General features: G+C 41.1%; 1 protein-coding gene across 3 annotated transcripts in view; it reads left to right on the top strand.

The window, feature by feature from the left end:
• Window positions 1-629: 629 nt before the first annotated feature.
• The window catches only part of LOC124555190 (phosphatidylinositol 5-phosphate 4-kinase type-2 alpha), a 107,416-nt gene continuing 82,438 nt past the window's right edge, over window positions 630-25,607 (top strand). For 2 of the 3 annotated variants that reach the window (XM_047129033.1, XM_047129032.1), the window contains exons 1-2: window positions 630-1,103; window positions 1,275-1,372. In XM_047129033.1, coding sequence (XP_046984989.1) covers window positions 969-1,103; window positions 1,275-1,372 — 233 coding nt within the window. In that variant the 5' untranslated portion in view covers window positions 630-968. The remainder of the gene's footprint in view (window positions 1,104-1,274; window positions 1,373-25,607) is intronic. The other variant, XM_047129034.1, reaches the window with a different exon arrangement.

The following is a 25,607-nucleotide window of genomic DNA, read 5'->3' as shown; positions in this document are numbered from 1 at the left end:
ATTGTGTAATTGTTATCATAAATCACTCTTGATCATATCATTTAGGAAAGCTACTGAACACTGACCATATAATCTAGAGTACAACGTTTTAAATCCACATTGTCTGTCGTGATTTATGTATGTAACTGCAGTGCCTACGTACATATGTATATTCCCCTATGCAAGCTGGAACATTCATTAAAAATGTGAAAGTCAACACCTCCACTGATCCTTTTCATATTTTACCTGTTCTTCGACTGCGATAATGATAGTACTGACAGAACGAAAATCATGCACAGATTGAATTTATTATCTGCTGCTCGCTAAGGGATATTTATGTCACTAATTTTTGAAATTGGTGGCCATCCAACAGCAAATATTGTTAAGATAGAACGCCATTGAGTTTTAGAGGGCAATGACAATTCGTGTAACTTCGAGCGCAATTGGTCCATTTTTGTATAGAAATTAAAGATGTTAGTTCCTTTCGTTTAGTTTAGAATTTAAATTGAAAGCGAGTCTTTTTTGTGTATTCGAAAAACAATATTTATTACCGCTGCTATTAACTTACGCAAAGTTTGTGGTTTGAAAATTACAATAATAGAAAAGGACTGCATAAAGAAAGCTCCTCTAGTGATATGAATATTTACGCTTTAATGAAAATCTTTGAAAAAGCGAAATTGATTTTCACTGTGATGTGACTGCAAAATCTCTTGGTTGTTGAACTCCACGAAAATGTTGATACTGGATATCTTTGATTAGTTTCTTAGTTATCTGGGATTGACGCAGTTAGCAACCAAAATAAAACAATGAGATGTGATTAGATGTGTGCGTTTGGTTCCCAAACAAATGACATAGTGCGGTGTATGCAGTTGTTTCGCGTTGTGGATGGAGGTTTCACACATAAATACGAAATGCATTATTTATAGTTTTCTGTGAGAGAACTTTAGTGTGCAATCACTTTTGTTGTAGTGCGAATAGTGAATATAATAATGAGCGTCACTCAAGTTCAAGGAGGTTTGAGCAAACTAAAGAAAAAACACTTTAGAGTTAAACATCAAAAAGTCAAGCTCTTTAGGGCCAATGAACCGTTGTTGTCAGTATTTATGTGGGGTGTGAATCATACTGTAAGTATTATTTTATATTCAGATAGTACAAAATGTTTTACGTCAGTTTGTTGTCATCTCTAATACTAAACGTGATGTGGTCTTTTGTTGACGTGTGTATATTGTGTTAAGCAACTTCCCACCCTTCATTTATACTTTTACTGTTGCTATTGACAGTGTGTATGCTTTCAGATTAACGAACTAAGTCATGTTACGATCCCGGTAATGCTACTGCCAGATGATTTCCGAGCCTATTCCAAGTTGAAAGTGGACAACCACTTGTTCAACAAGTAAGTTTCCCAACTGTACTTGGTGGTAGAGTTCTATTAGTAATTACCATGCCAACAGAACTCTTGCTACCTGTAATGCACTCTCACATGGAATATTTTTGTCTTGATGACTGTGTCGGTGATGGTTACTGCATTACCAGCAATAACTGTGCAGTTTTGCAGCATATATTTCACTCGGAGTTTGCGGGCTGTCTCATGAATTGTTTTTATAGTACAGAGTCGGTCCCTTGATGTGGACCACTTTTGAAACACAGTCTTTATAAATATATGAAGGTTTTGACCAAATTTTGAATACTACATTGACTGTTCAATGTTCTTCTCTTGCCAGATAGCACTAGGTTCTTACACAATACCAGTCCTAAAACTGAAAATAAGTAATTTTTTGTTATTCTCATTGGCAGTGATATCATGATCGCTTTTACTTGGCAGATTGTTAAGCTATAATAATCATTTCATGCACAGTTAACATTTGAGAGATTAGCTGCTTGTTAATATGTGTGTCGCATAGGACTGTATGTAACACTGGTATGTAAAATATTTTATTTAAAAAATTAAGTTGAAGTATATTGTGGGTATTAGTTACTTGACATATTGTGTCAGTGTGTTTAAATAAACTCTTAAGTGACAGATATCACAAAGAACATGCTTTCTGCTTTGAGACAACTGACAGTCAAGTCGGACTTCTCATGTACAATGTTTGAACATGAGAATTGAAATGTGCACGAATGCAGTAATGTTAAAAAAAATTAAAACATGTGGCATTAATTATCAAATCAAATAGAATTTACATTTTATACTGTGTCTTGCTATAACGGATGGAAATCTCCATGTATTTTTAAAGCTGAATTTGGTGTCATCGGTTCACACTGAGTGTAGCTCCAACATAATAACTTAGGGTAAGAGTTATCTAGTGGCACCTCCTTTTCTTGCATTTTTCATGGTCTGTTGTGATACATGTACACCCAACAAAATTCATGAAAATTGTCTCTTATCACATGCTGTGAATGTATCTTTCTGTTATAGTTTCTACAACGTAAAGTGTCTTAATTACAGACATAATTATCAAGCTGTAATAAAGATCAGTGGGTTGTCACAACATGTATTTTATGTTCGTATTGTGCCTGACTCAACTCTCAGTCAAATTATCACATTGCAACCTAATTTAAACCTTGGACTAATTTGCAGGGTTTTCTGTCATTACAACCAACTGAGTTTATCGAAAGGCAAAATTCGTTAATGGAACTGTGAAGGTGGAAAATGATGGTGTTATTAGATGTGCTATGTGTCACTCACTGTAACATGGGTTGTGGTGTGTAGATGTAGACATTGTGATTACAACATGGTAGTGGCAAGGGGTGGGGACAGGGAGCAATGTTGCTTGCATGCAGCCAGATGTGTTTGACAAGGCTGAGCATGTATCTACGGAATATGTAACACTGCAAGAATGTAGCACTTAAGAAACAACTATGATTGGTTGCCACCCTCTACCACTCAACTCTTTGGAATGTCAGTGACGAAGCTATTTTGTCATAGTATATTATGTAGATATTAGTGAACAAATATAAGGGGCTGTATAATTAAAAACCATATCAAGTGGAGCACCCAGTAGCCAAGTCCAACATTCAGTTACACAATATGTAATATGAAGAATGTTTGTGAATTTGATGGTGTGCCACCTGGAGTAGTAGTGGGGGAAGAACTGGAGAAATTGCTGTGTAGATGTGTAGGGAGCAGTCAGATTACTGAAGAGTAGACCATTAATTACTGGGAACAGTTTGTGACAGTGCTAAATGTATTTGATATTCCATTACCATTATTCATATTTAAAGAAATTGCTTCACAACATAATTGATGGTCTCAGAAAGTGTATTTAAAAAAATTATTGGAATCTAAAACTGTGGTAATGATGGTTAAGTATTGTTGGCTTGAGAAGAACTATAAGCAATAAATAATAAGTATTCACGAAAACTGCTCAAAGTAATGTGACCCTTTTCATTATTTGTTTCCGAGGGTGTGTAACAGAAAGATACATTTAGATTACAGGCAGTAAGGGTGGATGGGTGTGGGGTATAAATATGACCTCCTTATGAAATAAGCCATTCCTCCACAAACACATATTATGATTGTTATTTGAGTAAAGACATAACAACAGCTCATGGACACAACTTCAGTTTGAAATTTGAGAGGTCTTATAAATTGGATCTAGTAGTTATGTTTGAATGAAGGCTGTTGTAACAGCTTACAGTGAACCCATTTGTCTCTTGCTCTGTTTTAGGTATTCTAAATTGTCTGTAATTATATACCCCGAGAGAAAAAAGGACACACCACAAAGGAATTATCTGAATGGGACGGAAATCAATTGATGAGGTTTACATGTACAGGCAAACAAATGTTTACACCTTCAGAAAAAATGGATGATTGTTTCATTCAAGAGAAAGAGCTTCACAAGTTGAGTGAGTCAATAATGTGTTGATCTACCTCTGGCCCTTATGCAAGCAGTTATTCGGCTTGCCATAGGTTGATAGGGTTGTTAGATGTCCTAGTGATTGAAAGATATTGTGCCACATTCTGTACAATTGGTGCATTAGATCGTCAAAATTCATCACTGGTTGGAGAGCCCTGCTCATAATGCTCCAAATGTTCTCAATTGGGAAGAGATCTAGTTCTTTTACTGGCCAAGGTAGGGTTTGACAAATACAAAGACAAGCAGGAGCATTATCTTGCTGAAATGTAAGTCCTGGATGAAGGACAACAAAATGGGGTGTAGAATATTGTGGACGTACTACTGTGCCATAAGGGTGCCGCATATTTCAACCAAGTGGATCATGCTATGAAACAAAATGGCATCCCAGACTATCACTCGTAATTGTATGGCAGGCAGTGGACAGGCAGGTATGCCACTTCTGCCTGGTTTGTCTCCAGACTTGTCTTTGCTGGTCATCAGGGCAAAGTGGGATTCATCAGCCTCAATTCAGAGTCACTGAAGACAGTAATTCTACTCCAGTCTATGAGATTGCAGGCTGAAAGTGCATGATGCCACTGCAAATGCTCTTTTTGGTGTACATAGGTCAATGGTAGATGGTGCAAGGGGTGCTGTGAGCTCAGCCCCTTTTCTGTGAGCTACCTATTAATGGTCCTTGTGGTCACTGAAGTACCAGTTGCACATTGGATCAATGATAATGGTCAATTTATGGTTTTGAGTGCCTCTCTGATTATTGCTTGGTCCTCATGTTCTGTCATATCTCTAAGTTGACTGCATTCTTCTTGATTATGTGTTTGGCCATGATTCACACCTTCCTGTCACCTTTGTTGAATAGTGGCATTGCTCCTATTCAAATGTAGGGTGATTTGCTGATTAGTCCAACCGGCTACTTTTATCCCAACTACACATCCTCTCTTAAGTGCTGACATATGTCACATTGTTCAACTGCCTGCCTGTGAGGCATATCCACTGTCCATCTGAGTTTCCGGTGTGGAATTCGCAAAAACTTTATGCCCTGGTACCGACATGTCCCCTGTTTACATCCTTGCCAGTTGCGGAGTGAAATTGTGCTGCAGTATCACACATGCACCCATTAGCTGCCAAAGTTTATAATTTTGCATTTACCTTCGATATCTGGAGGAGTATCGATTTGTGACAAATTTGCACGATTTGTGACAAATTTGCATAACTCCTTCGTGGTGTGGTGTTCCTTTTTTCCATAGAGTGCATTTTGAAATACAATGACACAGTCTACAAATGACGACCTTTTTAGCCCTGATAACACCATGTAACAAACACAAAACATGTTTTTGCTAACTGTAGCCATATTGTGATGTTGCAAAGAAGTAGCTTACACTATTTAACTGTTCGTGAATTCTTCATTACTTTCACTGTTGCATCTAATTTGAAAGTTAAGTAGTTGTTATTGTGGTTTTCAGTCATAGTCAAATTGTGTCAGAAAGCTTTTTCCTCCCCATTTCAATAACCTACGTCTTTGTTTGTTAATCAATGTACCTCTCTTCTTGTCAGTGCTGCGTGGTGTCAGTTTTTCAGTTCCATATAAAGCTACATGCCATACAAATAATTCTGTAACACTTAAATTTATGTTTAATGTTAACAGATTTCTCTTTTTTAAAGATTTTTTTCCTTGCTATTGCCATTCTGTATTTTATATCCCCTCTAATTTGCCAACCATCAGTTACTTTGCTGTCCTAATAATTAACTCATCTACTATTATTTTATGTCTCATTTCCTAATCCAAGTACTTCAGCATTGCCTGATTTCATTTGACCCCACTACTTTATTCTTGTTTTACGTTTTTTTATGTTCATCGTGTAACCTCTTTTCAAGACATCTGTTAGAATTAGAATGCCATTGGTAAACCTTACCATTTTTTATATTTTTTTCCCTCTACTTTAAAGAAGTGGTATATGGATAAGTTGAAAATAATTAATTTCCTGTCTCTCAGGTTTTCTCCTCTCTCTCTCTCTCTCTCTCTCTCTCTCTCTCTCTCTCTCTCTCTCTCTCTCTCGACAACATTCTTCGTAGTAGACCCCACCTGGAGATCTGAAAAGGAGGCTATTTTACCCCTTGAATATTTTAGGCAGGGTAACCTTCATTAAACTGTACATAAAGTACATGAAATTGCTTCCTGCAGCTAATACATTTAATTTTACAGTGTGAAGTATATAATTGGGGAGAGGGGGGGACTTGAAATGTAGTACTTGCCAACCTGATATGTTTTCTTACAAGTGATGAAATACACCTGGAGTATGTTGCTGATATTTCTCTAGTACTGTGCAAATCCAGATCATATTTGGGTTGTATTGTTTGAGTTCTGGAACTGAATTGCACTTTTCATAGCTTGGCTTCAGGAGGAGCTATGACATAATGTGGTCTAATGCTTGGTCTTTGAACTTTTCACCACATCATCAAGATAGTAATTGCATTAATTGTGAAGAATTTCAGTAAATTGTAAGTGGCATATAAGAATTTATGTCTCTTTCTCTTCACTATCTCTTGCAGAGCATAGAATTGAACAATTGTCATGTTCATAGAAGTACTGTTTATTTGCACAGTGATAACTGCCAGAAAAAGGTTCGAAGATCCCTTAAACTGTGCCACTCAGCTCATTGAAATTACTATTACTTCATTGTGCTGATTGTTCCATCATTGCTGGATATGATGTAAAGTGCATTACAAAAGTGTCATTTCATCGTGAACAGTGGGAGAGAGCACTGACTGCAGTGTGCACACTCATTATGTCCAACATGCTTGCCAAGCATGTAACTTTTGTTCTCTTAAGTCTGTTGCTGGAGATAGTTTAGTAAACATTATGATAATCGTTAAAATACATTTTCTCAAGTTGTTAAATATTTATTATTGATAAGAGTTATCAATGTTTTAGATTTTCTGTTATTTATGTTGACATAAATTTGCCTTTATCAGGGATAGAAAGTAAGTTTAAACGGTTGTATTTATTAGCAGGTAATATTTAATATCCACAAAATGGAAGAAACGGGACTTACAAACATTGGTGGTTTTTACTCTCTCTCTCTCTCTCTCTCTCTCTCTCTCTCTCTCTCTCTCTCTCTCTCTCTCTCTGTGTGTGTGTGTGTGTGTGTGTGTGTGTGTGTGGGCGCACGCACGCGCGCATGAAGTTACTGTCTGTACAGTAGAGTAAATATGGTGCATATGACATATGTTATAAAAACTATAAAGGGGCTCTGTTTAAGATTGAAGCATGTTTCAAGTCAGATGAATCCACAGAGGCCTAATGAAAAACAGCTAATATAGTATTGTGTAATATTGTATGCAAGCCTCATTCCATTGCTCACCTGTGTGTCCGCTCGACGCTCCTGCTGTGAAGTTACGGTGGCAGCTCTGTGTATTATGTTTAAATGGTACATTTCTTGGTGACTGTCCAAGGCTGGTTTTCGAATCCAGATCTCCTGCTCACTAAGCAGATGCACTAACCCCTATGCCACTCTGGCATAGTGGCTACTGGATTGAGGAGGGAGCCATCTAGGGTAGTCAGTGCAGTTGTGCCAAGGCACTGCCAGAGTGGTGTAGTGGTTAGCTCACCAGCCTAGTGAGCAGGAGACAGTTTCAAATCTTGGTACAAAGTTTCATTTGTCACTTGTGTCTGCATATGTACATCATAGATGTTTGAGACTTGAAAATGTCTCTGAATCATAAAGTTTCATTTGATTAAAGCACCTGTGTCTGGGTTTCAAGTAGGATTCCCCAACTTTGTTCGATGCTGAGCTGCTATTCCAATACAGATGGTGAGCCTCTGCTATGCTGTTTGAGTTTAGGGAGAATATCAAGTGGGCTGAGGGATGCATGCCAGGGTAGTCCGTGCTGTTGTGCAAAGCCACTGTGCGAGGGCAGTGTAGTGTGTAGCGCATCTGCCTAGTGAGCTGGAGATCTGGGTTCGAATTCCGAGCTTGGTATAAATTTTCATCCATCCCTTCAGTCTACATACATTAAAAAAATTAATCAACGTTAAAAGACCATTAAGTCTGTAAACCATCAGGCGAACACACCTTAACTGCAAATGAAGAAAAAAAAAAACCAGTACAATTCACGTAGAAAAATTAACAAATTTATCCAGTTGTCTGAGTGTCCGCGTGGGTGAGGCATGAAGACTGTCGGGTGCATTGCACTTCATATGTCTTACAGCCGTATGCTGTTCATTTAGTAATGCTGTTTTGGCGTTATCTGTATTGAGTTACTTTGTGAGACAGTACGGGGCGTGAGACATGGATATCAGCAGCTGAATTCCCTAGGTATTCTTTGCCTTCCTATATGGATCATGCTGGTAGTATTCGACATGCAGCTGCCAGTGGTTATATGGTAAGTTACTTTTTGCAATTTGGCAGAGGGCATTTCAGTTTTTTGTAATGTCATTTATGCTATGATGTTGGCTTCGTCAAGCCCGTGTCACATCTCTGGCTGTTCATAGTAGATCGTGAGGTGACAGTTTTCCATGTATGAGTACATATTTGTGAATTTAATTCTGTGTCTGGTCAGGCCCTTTTTAACTTATCATACTGCTTGACCCCATATCTTACATCCCCACCCACACAGGTTGGATAAATTCATTAATTTTTCAATGTGACTTGTGCGGTTTTGTCATGCTCAATGGAGGTATGTTCTACTGATGATGTACAGCCTTAACAGCTCTTCTAATGTTAATTAATTTAGTGTAGTATCCTACTCAATCATCTTTAGTTCTTACGACACCACATGAAGATGGTCCCCCTGTGGGTTCGTGGGTTAGAATAGGCCCAAGGTATTCCTGCCTTTCGTCAGAGGCAACTAAAAGGAGTCTCTCACTTTTCGGCCCTATGAGTTCAGGTCCCATTCTATGGTTTGATCTGCCACTTTCAAAATTCTACAGAAGTGTTGGCCATAAGGGGAAGGACACCTTACGTGGTGCACGAGTTATCCATAGTGCCCTTAGATTAGATGTCCTGAGTCTCTTGTCATGGCTTTGCATCTCCACTTGTGATTCAACTATTTGGGCGAGGACGCTTTGTGGGGTATGTCATCTTCTTCCAGTGTCTCCTGTCCTCTTTCGCCCCCATGACAATATTGGATTACTCTGCGCCCAATATCCAGCACGGTAGCCAGCCCGTTGTGGTGCGGCTGTCATGTACCCATTTTGTGGTAGCCCCCTGCAACTCGGGGATCACACTGCTGATGATGCCTGAGCTGTAAACTCCCCACGTATGCCAAGGAATAGATGCCTGTCTTCCTGGGGCATCAGGACTCCCGGCAACGGCCGTCACGGTAGTTGGCTTTTGCTGCGACTGGGTGGCGCCCATGGGGAGAGCCCCTGATCGGAGTGGGTGGCATCAGGGCGGATGACCCACAATGAAGTGGACTAAGTCATCTCTTGCTGGCGACTGTACAGCACCAGCAGTCTCTAAGAAGGGCAAGATCAAATACAATGCTGACAGGCACGACCCTAAATCGTTGCCCTCCCTCGCTATACCATGGGAGGAACGTAGGGCTACAGAAGGGAGAGAGCCATATTTGCCTCAGTTTTTAGTCTGTAGCAGAACTGATGGGGACTCCTTTCTACCTATGAAGCCTCAGATTTTCATTGAAAACCTTGAGGATAAGTTTGGAGAAGTGACAGTGTTGTCCAAGATGCGGAACGGCACAGGCTTGTTCAGACAACATCCCCAGCCAAATCCTGAGTGTTACTCACCTGTGACAAGCTGGGTGATATTTCTGTTTCTGTCACTCCCCAGAAAAGCCTCAACATGGTTCAGGGGATCATTTTCCATCACGATCTCTTGCAGTTTGAGGATGAGCTCCGTGCCAATTTAGAACAGTGGAGTGCTCATTTCATATGGGGCATTTACAGGGGACCCAAAGACAACAGGGTTGCTACCGGTGCCTTCAACTTGGCTTTTGAGGGTGATTCGTTGTCTGGAAAGGTTAAGGTGATGGTTTACCACTGTGATATTAAACCATACACGTCCCTCCCCATATGTGGTGCTTTAGGTGCTGGAGGTTTGTGCACATGTCCTCCCGCTGCACTTCCAGCGCCACATGTCGAGACTGCGGACAAGAAGTGAGAGAGCAAGCCAACTAAGAAGAAGGCTGCTAAGAAACAGGACCCTCTGGTGGCCACATCACCACCACTCCCTATCAATTCTGCATCTGAGGATGCAGTGGAGATCTTAAGGCCCGTCCATACGCAAAGATCTGTCTGTGCAAATGTCTGTGCACATCACATCTGCGCAGACAGATCGTTGCGTGTGGACAGAAGATTTGCACCAACCTGAGGTGTGTGCAAACCTGGAAGTTGGAGTTGGATGTTTGAGCGAAACTTCTCAAATCTGTGGGTTCAAACCACATCTGCGCAGACAAGTTGGAGCGTGTGGACAGGAGATCGCCGCAAATCTGGCCTGAAACAGCTGTTTGCTCCATCTAGTGTTTGTATTTGTGCGCACAGGGCATTAAAATGGCTGATACTCGTCAGTGTTCTCGAGAGTTTGTAAGTGAATTCATTGAAATATATAAAAAACCACCCATGTATGTGGAAGATTAAAAGTAAAGAATATAGTGACCGAGACAAAAAGACAGCAGCATACAATGCTCTGAAAAATTGCGAGCAGTTGACGCCTAGGAAAACAGAGAAACTGTAGTTAAAAAAATAAATTCATTGCGAACTGGCGAAATTATTTGCGGATAGATGTCGAAACTTATAATTATCTCTTAAAGCTTGTAACCCCTCATATTATGAGAAAATATACTTATATGAGAAAGGCAATTTCTCCTCATGTACGGCTAGCGGTAACATTAAGATTCCTAGCAACAGGAAGGAGCTACAAGGATTTGGAATTTTCAACTGCAATATCGAAACAAGCGTTGAATAAAATAATACCCAACACATGTGAAGCTATTTACGCTGTCCTGAAGGATGAGTTCATGAAGGCAAGTCAAGTAAATTAAGTCTGTCAGCGAACTGTTTACCGAAAAGAGTTATCCAAAGTTCAGAAATCTAGAAGATCTGGTGTAAGAGTAGATCAAGTATACCAGCCAATGTTATGGTATTTTGATCTCCTTGGCTTTCTTAGTGATCAAGAAACGCTAAGACCAAGCAGGAGTACAATTGAATATGAAATTGGAGTGTCAATGTGCCAGGAAATGGAACACGAGGTAATGTAAAACAAAACAGGTTCACCCTGCAACTCTCGCAGTAAATGTACGTGAGAAAACTGCTTTCGCTTTAGCAGCCACTGTCTACACCATTTTCACCGCTTTCTCTGTTTCCTGCGGTTGGTCTGAATGTTTATTGCAACACAAGTTGCGAAAACAGACCACAACAGAACTTCCTCCATTTCTATATTTCAAAATAACTGAATTAAATTTTTGACGTTTACGGGGAGCGTAGTCGCTTGCCACTGATATTTCTTTTCTACACCGACAGATGGCGGGTGAGTAGTAGATTGGGGTTTGTGTCGTGTGAATACATCACATTTGCAGCGATCTTTTGCATGTACAGACATTTGCGCCGGTCTGTGGACCTGGATCTCACTGATGCCTCATCCACCATAGAAATGGCTACAAATACTCAGTTGGTCGCAGCAGGTGACCCTGAGGCGTAACCTGCCTCCTTGCACGCTTCATGCTTTCCCAGCCTCGCGATAATGTCATTCTCCAGTGGAATTGTGGAGGCTTTTTCCACCACCTAGCTGAGCTACAGCAACTCTTAAGCCTACTTTCTGCATTGCTCTTGAGGAAACCCGGTTCCCAAAAATGCGGACCCCTCCACTCCACGGCTATAGGGGATTTTACAAGAACTGAAGTGACTATAATAGTGTGTCAGATGAAGTTTGTGTCCATGTCTTGAACTCAGTATGCAGTGAACCTGTGCTCCTTCAAACCCCTCTTGAAGCTGTGGCTCTCAGAATGAGGATGATGTGGGAAATAACTGCCTGCAAAGTATATCTTCCTCCAGATGGTGCAGTACCCCTGAATGCATTGGCTGCACTGATTGATCAACGCCCATAAACCTTTCCTTCTTTTGGGAGATTTTAATGCTCATAACCCCTTGTGGGGTGGCACCCTGCTTACTGGCCGAGGCAGTGATGTCGAAAATTTACTATCACAACTCGACCTCTTCCTCTTAAATACATGTGCCCCCACACATTTTAGTGTGACACATGGCACATATTTGGCCATTGATCTCTCGGTTTGCAGCCCTGGCCTTCTTCCATCTATTCACTGGAGAGCACGTGATGACATGTGTGGTAGTGACCACTTCCCCATCTTCCTGTCACTGCCCCAGCGTCAGGCTCATGGACGCCTGCCCAGATGGGATTTAAACAAGGTAGACTGGGAAACCTTCACCTCTGCTGTCACCGTTGCATCTTCCCCACATGGTAACATCAATATGGTGATTGAGCGGGTAACTACAACAGTTGTTTCTGCGGTGGAAAACCCGATCCCTCGATCTTTACGGTGCCCCCAGGGAAAGACAGTCCCTTGGTGGTCGCCGGAAGTCGCTGAGGCAATTAAGGAGCATTGGCGAGCTCTCCAGCAACATAAGCGGCACCCTTTCTGAAGCACCTCATAGCCTTTAAGCGGCTCTGTGTCTGCATATGCCAGCTTATCAAAAGATGGAAACAGGAGTATTGGGAGAGACACATCTCGACCATTGGGTGCCCTACATCACCTTCCCAAGTCTAAGCAAAGATCAAACGAGTTTTTGGGTACCAGACCCCAACAGGTGTTCTGGTGTTAACATAAATGGTGTGTTATCTATTGAAGCAAACATGATTGTCGAGCACTTTGCTGAGCACTATGTTCGCGCCTCTGTGTCGGAGAATTACCCCGCAGCCTTTCGCATTCTCAAACAGCAGATGGAAGGGAAAATCCTCTCGTTCACTACATGTCTCAGTGAACCCTATAATGCCCCATTTACAGATTGGGAGCTCCTCAGTGCACTTTCACATCGCCCCGACACAGCTCCTGGGCCAGATTGGATCCACAGTCAGATGATTAAACATCTTTCATCTGACTAAAAGTGACATCTCTTCGTGATCTTCAACCGGATCTGGTGCGGTGGCGTCTTTCCATCGCACTGATGGGAGAGCACCATCATACCAGTGCTGAAACCTGGCAAAAACTCACTTGATGTGGATAGCTATCGGCCCATCAGCCTCACCAACATTCTTTGTAAGCTGCTGGAACATATGATGTGTCGGTTGGCTTGGGTGCTGGAGTCACATGGCCTACTGGCTTCGTGCCAGGGCGGTTTCCGCCTGGGTTGCTCTACCACAGATAATCTTGTGTCCCTCGAGTCTGCCATCCAAAAAGCCTTTTCCAGATGCCAACACCTTGTTGCCGTCTTTTTTGATTTACAAAAAGCAACATCGTATCCTTGTTACAGTATACGAGTGGGGTCTCCAAGGCCCACTCCCGATTTTTATCCAGAATTTCCTGTCACTTCGTACTGTCTGTGCCCAAGTTGGTGCCCCTGGCGGAGGCTGAGCCCCCCCCATTGCAGGTCAGGTGTGCACAACTGCTCACCAGTTACATCACGCATTCGTAGTTCTCCTGCGCATCTGAATTATTGTCTCCTTATCCCACCCACGGCAGTTCATCTCCCGTATTGGCGGCCCAGGTCAGGGCTTACACTTGCAGTTCATGTCCAATCCCTTCTATCTGAACTGGAGCCCTCGCCTTTACCACCTATACTCGAGGACCATTCGTGTACACCTCCATGGTGTACATCTAGGCTGCGGCTTTCCCTGGACCTTTCACATGGCCCAAAGGACTCAGTTCACCCTGTGGCTCTCTGTTGCCACTTCATCTCGATTCTTGGCATGTACCCAGGCCATGAAGTGGTTTACACCGATGGCTGATGGTCATGTAGGCATTGTGTATGTCCATGGAGGACATATTGAACAGCATTCTTTGCCAGAGGGCTGCAGTGTTTTTACTGCAGAGCTAGTGGCTATATCTCGTGCTCTTGAGCACATTCATTCATGCGCTGGACAGTCATTTCTTCTGTGTGCTGAATCCTTAAGCAGCCTACAAGCTGTCGACCAGTGGTACCCTCGACATCCTTTGGTGGCGACCATCCAGGAATCTATCTATGCCCTGGAACGGTCCAGTTGTTTAGTGGTGTTTGTGTGGACCCCAGGACACGTTGGAATTCCAGGCAACGAAATTGCTGACAGGCTGGCCCAAGAGGCTACATGGAAACTGCTTATGGAGATTGGCATTCCAGTGAGTTACCTGCGTTCGTTTTTACGCCGCCAGGTTTTTCGGCTTTTGAAGACGGAATGGCTTAGTCTCAGTAGGCACAACAAACTGCGTGCCATTAAGGAGTCTATGAATGTGTGACAGTCCTCCATGCTGGCCTCTTGCAGGGGCTCTGTGGTTCTCTGCCAGCTCCACATGGGCCACGCTTGGGTGATGCACAGCTACCTCTTGCGCCATGAAGACCTGCCTCAGTGTTGATGCGGCGCTCGGTTGACAGTGCCCCATATTCTGGTGCACTGTCCCACTTTGAATGCCCTGTGATGAAATCTTCAGTTACCGGACTCGTTGCTGCTAATTTTATCTGATAGTGCCTCATCGGCTGATTTACAAGGGTGATCCCAAAAGTAGGTCTCCTATTTTTTTATAAGTACATAGACCTGTTTATTTCTACAGTGGTTTACATCGGTTTACATCTTGAATATGTATCTATTTTTCGACATAATCACCATTTGTGTCGATGCATTTTTGTAGACGCTGTGGCAGTTTTTGTATGCCCATGTCATACCAGCTCACCGCCATGCTGTTCAGAAAACCACGAACCTCTTCTTTCACCTCGTCGTCGGAGCTGAATTGCTTTCCGGTCAAATGTTCTTTTAACCTAGGGAACAGGTGATAGTCACTGGACGCCAAGTCAGGACTATAGGGTGGGTGGGTGATTATGTTCCACTGAAACTGTTGCAGGAGAGCAACGGTTTGCTGAGCGATGTGTGGGCGAGCATTGTCATGGAGAATGTGTACGCCCTTGCTCAACATTCCTCTTCTCCGGTTCTGAATTGCCCATTTGAGTTTTTTCAGAGCCTCACAGTACCTGTCAGCATTAATTGTGGTCCCAGCGATTCAGCTCCGACGACTAGGTGAAAGAAGAGGTTCATAACTTTCTGAACAGCATGGCGGCAAGCTGGTATGACATGGACATACAAAAACTGCCACAGGGTCTACAAAAATGCATCGACAGAAATGGTGATTATGCTTATTAAAAAAATAGAAGACCTTACTTTTGCGATTATCCTCGTAGTTTTACGCTTTATTTGTGAGGGTGGGTTTTATCAATTGATCTAGGTTTTAGCGCATGTCCTTTGTCCCTCTGTGTCCTCCACCCTAGTGCTCTTAGGGTGGAGGAGCACTAGGGTGGAGGTTTTAATATATTGCGGAGTGGCTGGCTCCTCCTTTTTATACTCATGGTCAGCCAGCCATGGTTATCTGGTTCGTTGTTTTAGTCTCTTCTACCTGTTACTTGCGTTTCTGTGGTTTTCTTCTTTCCTTTTGTCCACTTAAGTGATTGTTGCCCTTCTGTCGTTCTCGTAGTTTTTCCTTTCTCTCTGTTTTGTGTTGTCAGTCTCACTTGTTTTCTTCTTACCCTTGTTGCATTGTTTTATTCACAATGAGGGACTAATGACCTAGCAGTTTTTTGCCTTCCTCCCTCTTTTAAACCAACCAGCCAACCTGAAGATGGGATTAGTGTCCTGAAATGCCGCCCGGAGTGGCCGAGCAGTTCTAGGTGCTACAGTCTGGAACCGCGCGACCGCTACAGTCGCAGGTTCGAATCCTGCCCTGAGTGTGGATGTGTGTGATGTCCTTAGGTTAGTTAGGTTTAAGTAGTTCTAAGTTCTAGGGGACTGATGACTTCAGCAGTTAAGTCCCATAGTGCTCAGAGCCTTTTTTGTCCTGAAACACAGATGGTATACATCCCTTTATCCAAGTAAAGGAACTCTGATATTACAACTACAGTGGATTTTATTCACTACGGACAATATGTTTTATAGCTTTAACACTGTCTATTATTATTATTATTATTATTATTATTATTATTGTTACTATTACTATCACTATCATCATCATCACCATCATCTATATTGGCTGAAGGTTACATTGAAGACACAACCAGCTATAGGTGTAACAGTACAGAGTTAAAGCAACTTTCAAGTTAAATGTACAGAGTAAGCTTAGCTGTGGGGATAACCAATATGCAGAGGAGACTGTCTCCATAATAATATTTGACCTCTTGGGCTTTTAGTACCAAGTTTGAATATGTATCTCAGCTTCATTTAAATATTCTGCATCAGTTTGTACTAACTTATAATGAATCGGTAGAGTAAGGTGGTCGCACTTGTAGGTAGGGGAAAACCCCTTGCAACCAGTTTCCTGTGCAGTACTTCTTGTACTTCCTTGTATGTAATGCATGTCAATGTTACATGATTCATATCTGCCATGTCAGTGTAATCGTCGATACAATGTCCAAAAACTAGAATTTTTATTTGATTTAAATGTGCGGGGTAACATCCATGCACCAGCCTCATACAAATACTGGACATCATGTGATGTTTACTTAGCTTCACACAGTCAAGGGAAGATACTTGGCTGTGTGGCTGCTAGGTGTCTCCCCTTATGTTGCGGAGACATGTGCCATTCACGGTTCCAATCGTGGTAAGCAGCTTTCTTGATTGAAAGTTTGAAATCTGTGAGAATGATAGGTGTTCAGTGGAACTGTCATTCAGTAATGCTCCTCTTTGCTAGGTAGTCAACTATTTCGTTATGTTAAATGCCCTGATGACCTTTTATCTATAGCAAGTGGACATCTATCTCATTTTCCTTGCTTCTGTGATGGTATCCAATATATCCAAAATACATAACATTTGTTAGTCTGCCCCTGTCAAATTGTTCATAACACTTTAGGAGCCTGTGAATATCAATACGAGCTTCAATATTTACTTTTCTAGATGCCAATGGCAAGGCTGAAGAAAGCGTATCCCACACCCTCATCTGTTTTAGAGACATCTATGTATATACGAGTGTACTGTGGCCAATATCGTTCTATAAATTTCTCTAACTCGTAATTGAGTACTATTTTTTCGAAACTTGCTTTCTGCAAAATTGTAATTTTACAGCAAACGCAAAAGACTGTTTAGGAGTTTGTATTTGGATGAAAATTTTGTGAACTTCACATGTAATGTATTGGTTTTTAAATAGTGATTGATTCATCCATAAATCAAAAGACCATTCTGTATATTTAAAAAAGACCAGGAAAAATATCAAATTATTTCAAAACTTACTTTCTGTATATCATACTGTTGTACAAATTTGTTTCCTGTCATCAACTTACCAAAGAAACACAATAAACAAGTAAATTACATACAAATTTTTTAAGTATTACTTATGTAGGATGCAGTAATTGCATTAAAACAAACACTTAAATATTTTGAGTCAATCCACTTAACATGTTTATAGTCTAGTGTCTCACTGTTTCCCTCAGCATCTACGTTTTCCATCAGCTCACTTATGTTTCAAAAGAGGACATGCAAATGATGACAGGCAGAGGTTAGTAGAGGTTAGAAAAGATTCAATGCACGAAGCATACAACAGCTACCGCCTTAATACCTTGGCCAAAGATCTGGCTGAGGGGACAAAAAAATTCTGATCCTATGTAAAATCTGTAAGCGGGTCTAAGGCTTCCATCCAGTCACTCACTGACCAGTCTGGTTTGCCAGAAGTTTTAAATTCCATGTTTAAGAAACTGTTCATGCAGGGGAATTGTACAAACATACTGTTGTTTGACCATTGCACAGAGTGCTGTATTTTTGTAAACAGTGTACATGATTTCTCACTTCTCTCCCTTGCGATTAGTCTACAATAAGTTGCTATGTCAGTGAGTGTGTACTGTAATTTTATCTGGTTGACAGGATAGTTCTGCAAATCTTGGAAGGAAGCTGTTTTAATCATCCCTCTTAATAGTTGGGAAGGACTGCACATGCATGACTAGTACTGTAGTGTTGCCCTCACATTGTCGATAATGTCAGTGTAAAAGGTTTGACTTCGTTGATGGAGTCGCAACCTCACCTCTGCTTGCACCGCTTCATCACTATCAAAATTAAGTCTTCAAAGGTGTTCTTTAAGTTTTGGAAACAGTTGAGAGTCAAATGGGGCCAAGTCAGGACTGTATGGATGATGATCGATGACAGTGCACTCAAAGCGTGCTGTTCCCCACACAGTGACACAATTACATTACACACTGCCATGTTACACATTACAATTTAGAGCTACATACAATTTGGAGCCCTGTAGAGGCAGAGGGCTGCAAATGTGTAGACATGAAGAATAAATACGTAGTATGTTAATAACATATGTTTTGTTTAAAAAGTTAGTGTGTCGCACAAAAAATTCGGAGGCATTACTTTTCTGCGTTTTCTCGTTCTTGGAGGCATAATATCCTTAACCACTAATGGAATGCGTCTTCAGCAGTTGATTGCAGCCATTGAGGTCTTTTGGGACCTGTGTGACAAAATGTCTTTTAGAGATGGGTGCTAGAGTCATGCACAATGCAGGTTTCAGTCTGCCCAACCTGTGCCATGTGCATGCACTGTATGGGGTGAGCTAGCTGGCTAGCCCATCAGACTGTCAGTTCACCAGCCCACTGCACTACATACTCTGCTTCCAGATTTACTGCTCCAGCTTTCTGCTTGTGCTGTGATGTGCATTGCTTCTGTTTGCAATGTTCTGAAATGTGTGGGGAGGAAATACAGTTTTGACAGTATATTCTACTTGACTTCTATTATGTGTCAGTGGATTCTTACATTATGATTATCAGTGATTCCACCCACCAAGAATGCAGTGACTTACATTCCATCCATGTCCTGTAATTGTAAAATATATGTTGTTGTTACTGTAACTGGCTGGCAGTAAAAAAGATGGGTGAACTGGCAATGAAGTGAAGCATGCACACTCAAATATTCCACTTGCCCCTGCATAATTAATTGAAATAACAAAGATTCACATTCATGCAGGGCATAATGCTGAAAAAGCCACAGGCTGGCCCAATGAATAACTTCAGTACATTGCTTTGCAGGCTCGTTAGCAACAAGCTGGCAAGGGGTGTCAATGCAGTTGGGCTGACTCAGTGGGCTGCACTTAGCCTTGCAGTTGTGCAAGCCAGCTTGTCTGGCCTATGTACCATACTGACCATATTGCAAAACAAGGATCAGATAGGCTGAAACCTGCCTATGTTTGTCTCTAATGGGTGCGGCTGATTTAAAAGTTTTACACTGAAATAGGAATAGGTCTTCTTAAGAGGTGTTGAATTATTTTATAGTTGACAAATTTTCAAAAGGAATACATTTCAGATTTAACTTTTAAAATTTTAGTGGAGTTTGGACCTACAGTTTGAAGCTCATGATCTCCAATTCCTGGTGAGTTGTTTTCCCCAACCACATCTTCAGAATTCACCTTTCCAATGAGAACACTGTATTTACTGCACAGCTGCATGCAATTGGGAAGGCAATAGAGTAGATGACGAAACATCAAAGCAACTAGTTTGTTACCTGCTTTGATTCCCTTAGTGCCATATAAGCTGTATGCCAAATGTACCCAGTAGAAACAAAATTATCCAGAAATAAATCTACATATATACTCCACAAGCCATCTTATGGTGTGTAGCAGATGGTATTTTATGTAACAGTCTCATGTATCCCCTTTCATGTTAACCGTGAGTGTTACGAGAGAAAATGGATGTTCCGTCCCGTTTTGTAAACCACACTGTCATGTACAGCATATGTCTTGTAGTTTCTGCCACTGGAATTGAATGCTCCTTTCTGTGATGCTTTTGTGTTTATTAAATGAACATGTGCTCAAACATGTTCACATATTCTTCTTGTTTTGTTCTGCTGTGTTTTGTCTATTAGTCCGATCTGGTAAGGGTCCCAGACTGCCAAGCAGTACTCAGGTATATGTTGAATGAGGGTTTTATAAGTTATCTCCTTCGTGGGTGGACCACACTTCCTGAGAATTCTTCCAGTTAATCTCTTTTTTGGAATCTGCCTTTCCTATGTTTGGTTTTATTTGGCTGTTCCACTATATCTTGCTCTACACACATACTCCCAGGTATTTAATTCATACGACTGTCTGTAGTGGTTATTTGACAGCTGTGTTATCAGACAGTAATGCGTCTTCTCGCTTATTGGTGTTACATTTGTTTAAGTTGAGAGATGAGGAAAAACAAAAATTGGCCAGGACACTGGCTGAGAAGAGACTGCATCATAACAGACACATTAGAAGGGATAGTGGCATGGAAAAGGACCAGAGGAGCAATGCAGCTGCAAAAATAGGTTTGTGTAATCATTATCTTACAAAACTGTGTCTGTAAAAATCTTTGGGAAAGTAACATGCACTACTTAGTTCACAAAACATTTAAATTGTCGGACAAAACAAAAATTTATACACTGATACTCTGCATTCCATGGAGGGTGCTGGACCACCTACAAGCTGAATGGTAAATTATTGATCTGAAAGGAAGTCACAATATTGTGTCACACATTGGCATGCAGGAAACAGACATTTGCGGCCTCCATGTTTTGGCCCTTGTTAAAAACGTTAGACATCATATGGTGAGAGTGCTAGATATTTTTCAGCATTGGGAAGTTGTATAGGGGCATGTTCAGCATTCATCACAAATTACTATCCATTCCAGAAAAGTGTGACCTACTACCATGTCATTGTTTATGTAGCCAAGAAATGTCATTGCTCTCCAGTGCTTGTAGTTGTTTATCAGGTTCTTTGGCCTGCAATTGACACTGACTCGTGCAAAATTCAGTTAACCATGTCCTTTATTTTACACTTTAGCATAGAGATTATGGAATCTCTCTGTAAATGTTCCCGTGGTATTGGTCTACCTGCATCACATCTCAGACATCTGTCAGTATCACCGTATTTACTAGTGATACAAAATGATGCTCAACAAAAAGCCTGACACTTCCAACACCTGTGCCGACAGGCTGGCCAAACAGGCTATGCGGAAACCACTTCTGGAGATGGGCATCTCTGAACCTGACCTGCATTCTGACTTATGCCGCAGAGTTTTCTGGCTTTGGGGGACGGAATGGCATAACAGTACGCACAACAGACTGCGTGTCATTAAGGAGACTGCGAATGTGTGGAAGTCTTCCATGCGGGCCTCTCGGAAGGAATCAGTTGTCCTCTGCCGGCTCCACATTGGCCACACTTGGGTGACCCATGGTTACCTCTTGCGCTGTGAAGGCCTGGCTCAGTGTCAGCGCGGTGCCTGGTTGGCAGTGGCCTGATTCTAGTGCACTGTCCCACTTTGACTGCCCAGCAACGAAATCTTGGGTTACCGGACTAGTTGCCACTCATTTTATCTGACAGCGCCTCATTGGCTGATTTAGTTTTACGTTTTATTCGTGAGGGTGGATTTTATCATTTGATTTAAGTTTTAGTGGATGTCCTTTGTCCCTCTGTGTCCTCCACCCTAGTGCTTTTAGGATGGAGGTTTTAATGTGTTGCAGAGTGGCTGGCTTTTCCTTTTTATTCTTGTGGTCAGCCAGCCACTGTAATCTGGTTTCTTGTTTTACTCTTTTCTGTTTCTAGCATCTCTGTGTTGTTTTCTTGTCCTCTTTTGGTCCGTTTTGTGTTCGTTGCATTTCCTTCATTCTTGTGATTTTGCCTTTCTTTCCGTTTTGTGTTATATGTCTCGTCTGTTTTATTCTCACACTTGTGGCATTGTTTTCTTAGGAGCGAGGGAATGATGACCTTGTAGTTTGGTCCCTTCCCCCTTCTTTTAAACCAACCAGCCAACAACACCTAAAGACATGTACAACGTGGAGATGTTGGTATGATCTTAGGCACCTTCCATGTTCGAAGCATTTCAGTCCAAATTCCGTTAAGACTATGTGCTTTCACTCACAAAAACAAACTATAGCTTGTTGGTCATCCTGTGTAGAAGACCTTACCACATACTCCATCCTTGGCCATTACCTCATTCTGTTGCATTCAGGGTGGTCCTACTCCTCTAAATCATGATACCTACCATAAGATACTGAAACTACTTGTTTTGTAACTCCCAGATCTCTTATCGTAGTAATACAGAAAAAGAGGAAGAGTTGCATACAGGTTTCCATTCTGCTCTTGCAGTTACATGATAGGCATTGAAAACATATGATACTCGGGTGGATTTGAGTATTTCTGGTGTCAGAACAGAAATGTATTTTTTCTACATCACAACAGTCTCCCTCTCTGGCTGTGTGAGTGGTTGGATTAGAGAGAGAGAGAGAGTGTGTGTCTCTGTATATTATTATTATTATTATTATTATTATTTTCTGCACGATGCAATTTCAGCTGTGGAGATATTTTCAAGTGAATGAAATACATTTCAAGTATAACATGGTAAAAATGCGACATGCAAAACAACTGTTGATGTTTGGTTGAAAGAACAAAAAGGAGACTGGCATGGTATAACCCATGAAATGGGCGTTCTTGAGCTACAGTGTAGGCTTTCATCGTGTCAGACAAAGGTTACAAATGTAAGGGATTGGCCTAACATCAAATAAAAATTAAGTATAAATTTAATAGAATTAAAAATAGTAGGCATAAGGTAAAGGAGAAAATCAAATATTAAAATGTTTACCATATTACCAGACTTTACAATTAAAAACATGAGACCAAGTGTTGAGCAGCAGTGGTGCTATGTAACACATGGGACTTTAAGAGTGTGTATTGGACGTAGAGTGGACAACTTGCGGCGAGAAATAAATTGAAGCAGCAATATATACTCTGTGTTACTCAGAAAATGTTACAAAAGTATTTGTTAACATATGAAGGCGACAGGGCAGTGTATGAATAGCAGGGACGGAAGAGAGAATTAGCTTCTCCAGCCCCTGCAGTTAGGGTTCGTAGGGAGGTCACACCTACATTTCTCTTAACATAGAAATAACACAGTATTATAATTACTAAATGTTAAAATAAAATATTAAATGTGATAATATTTTTGTGACAATTTTGTTTTGCACATTATACTACAATAGTACAAGATAAGCCTGTGCACAGTTTCATGTCTTCTTCCTCCACAGCAACAGCAATGACGGGACGTCTGGATATAACAGTAATCAATAATAGTTAAATCTGACAATATTTTCTTGACTATTTTTTTTTCATCACACTTTGCTAAAATAGATGAAAGATAAGTCCACATACATTGTCCTATCTTCATCCTTAACAGCTTTGGCATTGAAAGAACATTTAGATAAAACATGAACCCAGTAGTACTTAAATTGTACTCAAACTCTGCTATGTATCACATGTGGCAAGGCAAAGAGTGACATGAGGAATCAGTCGGAGGACTCCATTGAAAGCTGTATGGCATGTCACGTAGAGAAAAGTCTTGTACCTTGAGAATACAGTATTTAAAGCTCTCACATAATTCTGCACAACTTAACAGGTGCCTGATTCATGATAGAGAACTAGCCCCTGCCATTCTACTGGATGTGTCTCATAAAAGTCGTCAGACATATTTTCTCTGGTGTTTCAGTAGATTTTTCAGTTTGGTTTTTGTGGTGTGTAGTTGGAGTCAGCCCAGCCAGTTATTGTTCATAAAGTCTTTCATGTGACGCCCTGTGTCAACAGAAAGTGTCAGTTCTTTTACCCATTATGAACAAAATTATAAGTAAAGCAGAATTTTATCTGTTTGATAGAGAAATCCCAAATTAGTGTAGTGTGATATTTCTTTCATTGATATATATTAACAGGGACAGTAAAACACAAATAATATCCAGTACTCCAGCAAAGTGTTACGTCCCACCCTGGCCCACGCTGACTGCTACCGCCAAGCAGTAGTGCTGCTCAGTTGCTGCTGGAGTACTATTTATTCTTCCTGTTTCATTGTCCCTATTAATAAATATTGATAAAACAGTATTGTGCTATGCTAATTTGAGACTGCTCTATCGAATGGGCACATAGAATTCCACTTTAAAAATAAATTTGTTCATAATGGGAAACAAACTGATGCTTTCCCTCGACACTGAACATTGTATGAAAGATGTGATGAGTAGTATTCATTTTTGGGGCTGAATCGAGCTACAAATTACAAAAACATTATTGCAAATATCTGCCAAAGCTCCAGGGAACATATGCCTGACTTGTAAGGGGTGTGTGTGTGTGTGTGTGTGTGTGTGTGTGTGTGTGTGTGTGTGTGTGTGTAAAGTTCCAGTTTCAAAATGCTGTATAAAGAGAACCACTGCTCAAAATGATGTCAAGTTCGAACAGCGTCGTATTCACGCCCGGGGAAACATCACGGGGGAAAAAAAAAAAAAAAAAAAAAAAAAAAAGAGGCTTTGGTTCGATGTCTGCTAAGGGTCTGGCGAAAATAATTACAGAATTCGAAAAGGCAAGTTCTTTTGAAGTGCAATGTTGCAGAAGGAGAAAAGAATTGATCTGAAATCAGTTAAAGATGTGGTCACACTGTTGCAGGAGAAGTTGAGCAGCAGTGTGGTTTACGTGGTTTGCCTGAATGTCAAAATGAATGTCAAGAATGTTGGAGATGCCTGGGAGCACGCCGCATAAAATCGTGTGAAAAATCCTGTATTGCTATCCATACAGAATCATTCATGTTCAGGAGCTGCTTTTTGCTGACCTGTCAGCAAGACAAACATTTGCTCTGGAATTTTTTGCTCACATGGAAGCGGACAGTGAATGGCCATGGAACATGCTGTGGACAAATAATGCCCCTTTCTAGGAGATGAGTCCTGTGGGTCCTGTTACCTGTACCATAATGAGTAAACGCTATGAGAGTCTTTGCACACTGACAACATTCAAATCATTCAACAGATTGGTTCTGTAGGTAGGATTGTTTTTCTGTACAATGGCACTCTTCCAAACATTGTACAGCCAGTGAAGTGGCTGCTGAAGAGGAATTTTGGAAATGCTAGAATTATCAGCCATCATTTCCCTACAGCCTGGCCATCCAGATCATCTGATCTTGATCCGTGTGACTTCTGGATGTGGCGTTATGTGAAAGATGTTGTGATCAGCTCTCCAGTTACGAACGTAGCTGAACTGAAGGTACGCATTGTGCAACGCATTCTATACATGACCCCAGAGACACTCTGTTCTGTTGTGGAACATGCTGTTTCTCGATTTCAGCTTGTGGCAGAAAATCATGGACAGCATATTGAACATGTCTTGCACCAGTGCCATGACAATTAGAAACCAGTGTCATTTTGTTTTATTGCAGTTTTTGGTGCCAAGACAGTTAAATACTGATATTATTTTGGTTTTTACATGGTTTTTTTGGCATCAGGAAAATTAAAAAATCGATTTTTCCTATTTAATGTGGTGCGACCTTGTCTTGGTAGATGAACTTACCTAACTAACTGTGCCATGACTGTTGACTGATGAACTTGTGCAGTCATGCACACTGAACAGTATGAATATATTATGAGCAACTTGAACCATAGCCATTGTATTGCGATTCATCTCTCACATCTAGCTGATTCCATTTTACGTTAAGGGGCTTAAGCACCATCTATTGCTAAAATTTTCATTAAATTATGGACACACGCACACACGCACGCACACACACACACACGCACGCACACACACACACACACACACACACACACACACACACACACACGGTGTGTATCATAAATAATGGTATGAACACATGCAGTTGAAAGTACA

The sequence above is a fragment of the Schistocerca americana genome, chromosome X (genome assembly GCF_021461395.2).
Source record: "Schistocerca americana isolate TAMUIC-IGC-003095 chromosome X, iqSchAmer2.1, whole genome shotgun sequence".
Classification (NCBI taxonomy): Eukaryota; Metazoa; Arthropoda; class Insecta; order Orthoptera; family Acrididae; genus Schistocerca; species Schistocerca americana.
This window is presented reverse-complemented; position numbering and strand designations above follow the sequence as displayed.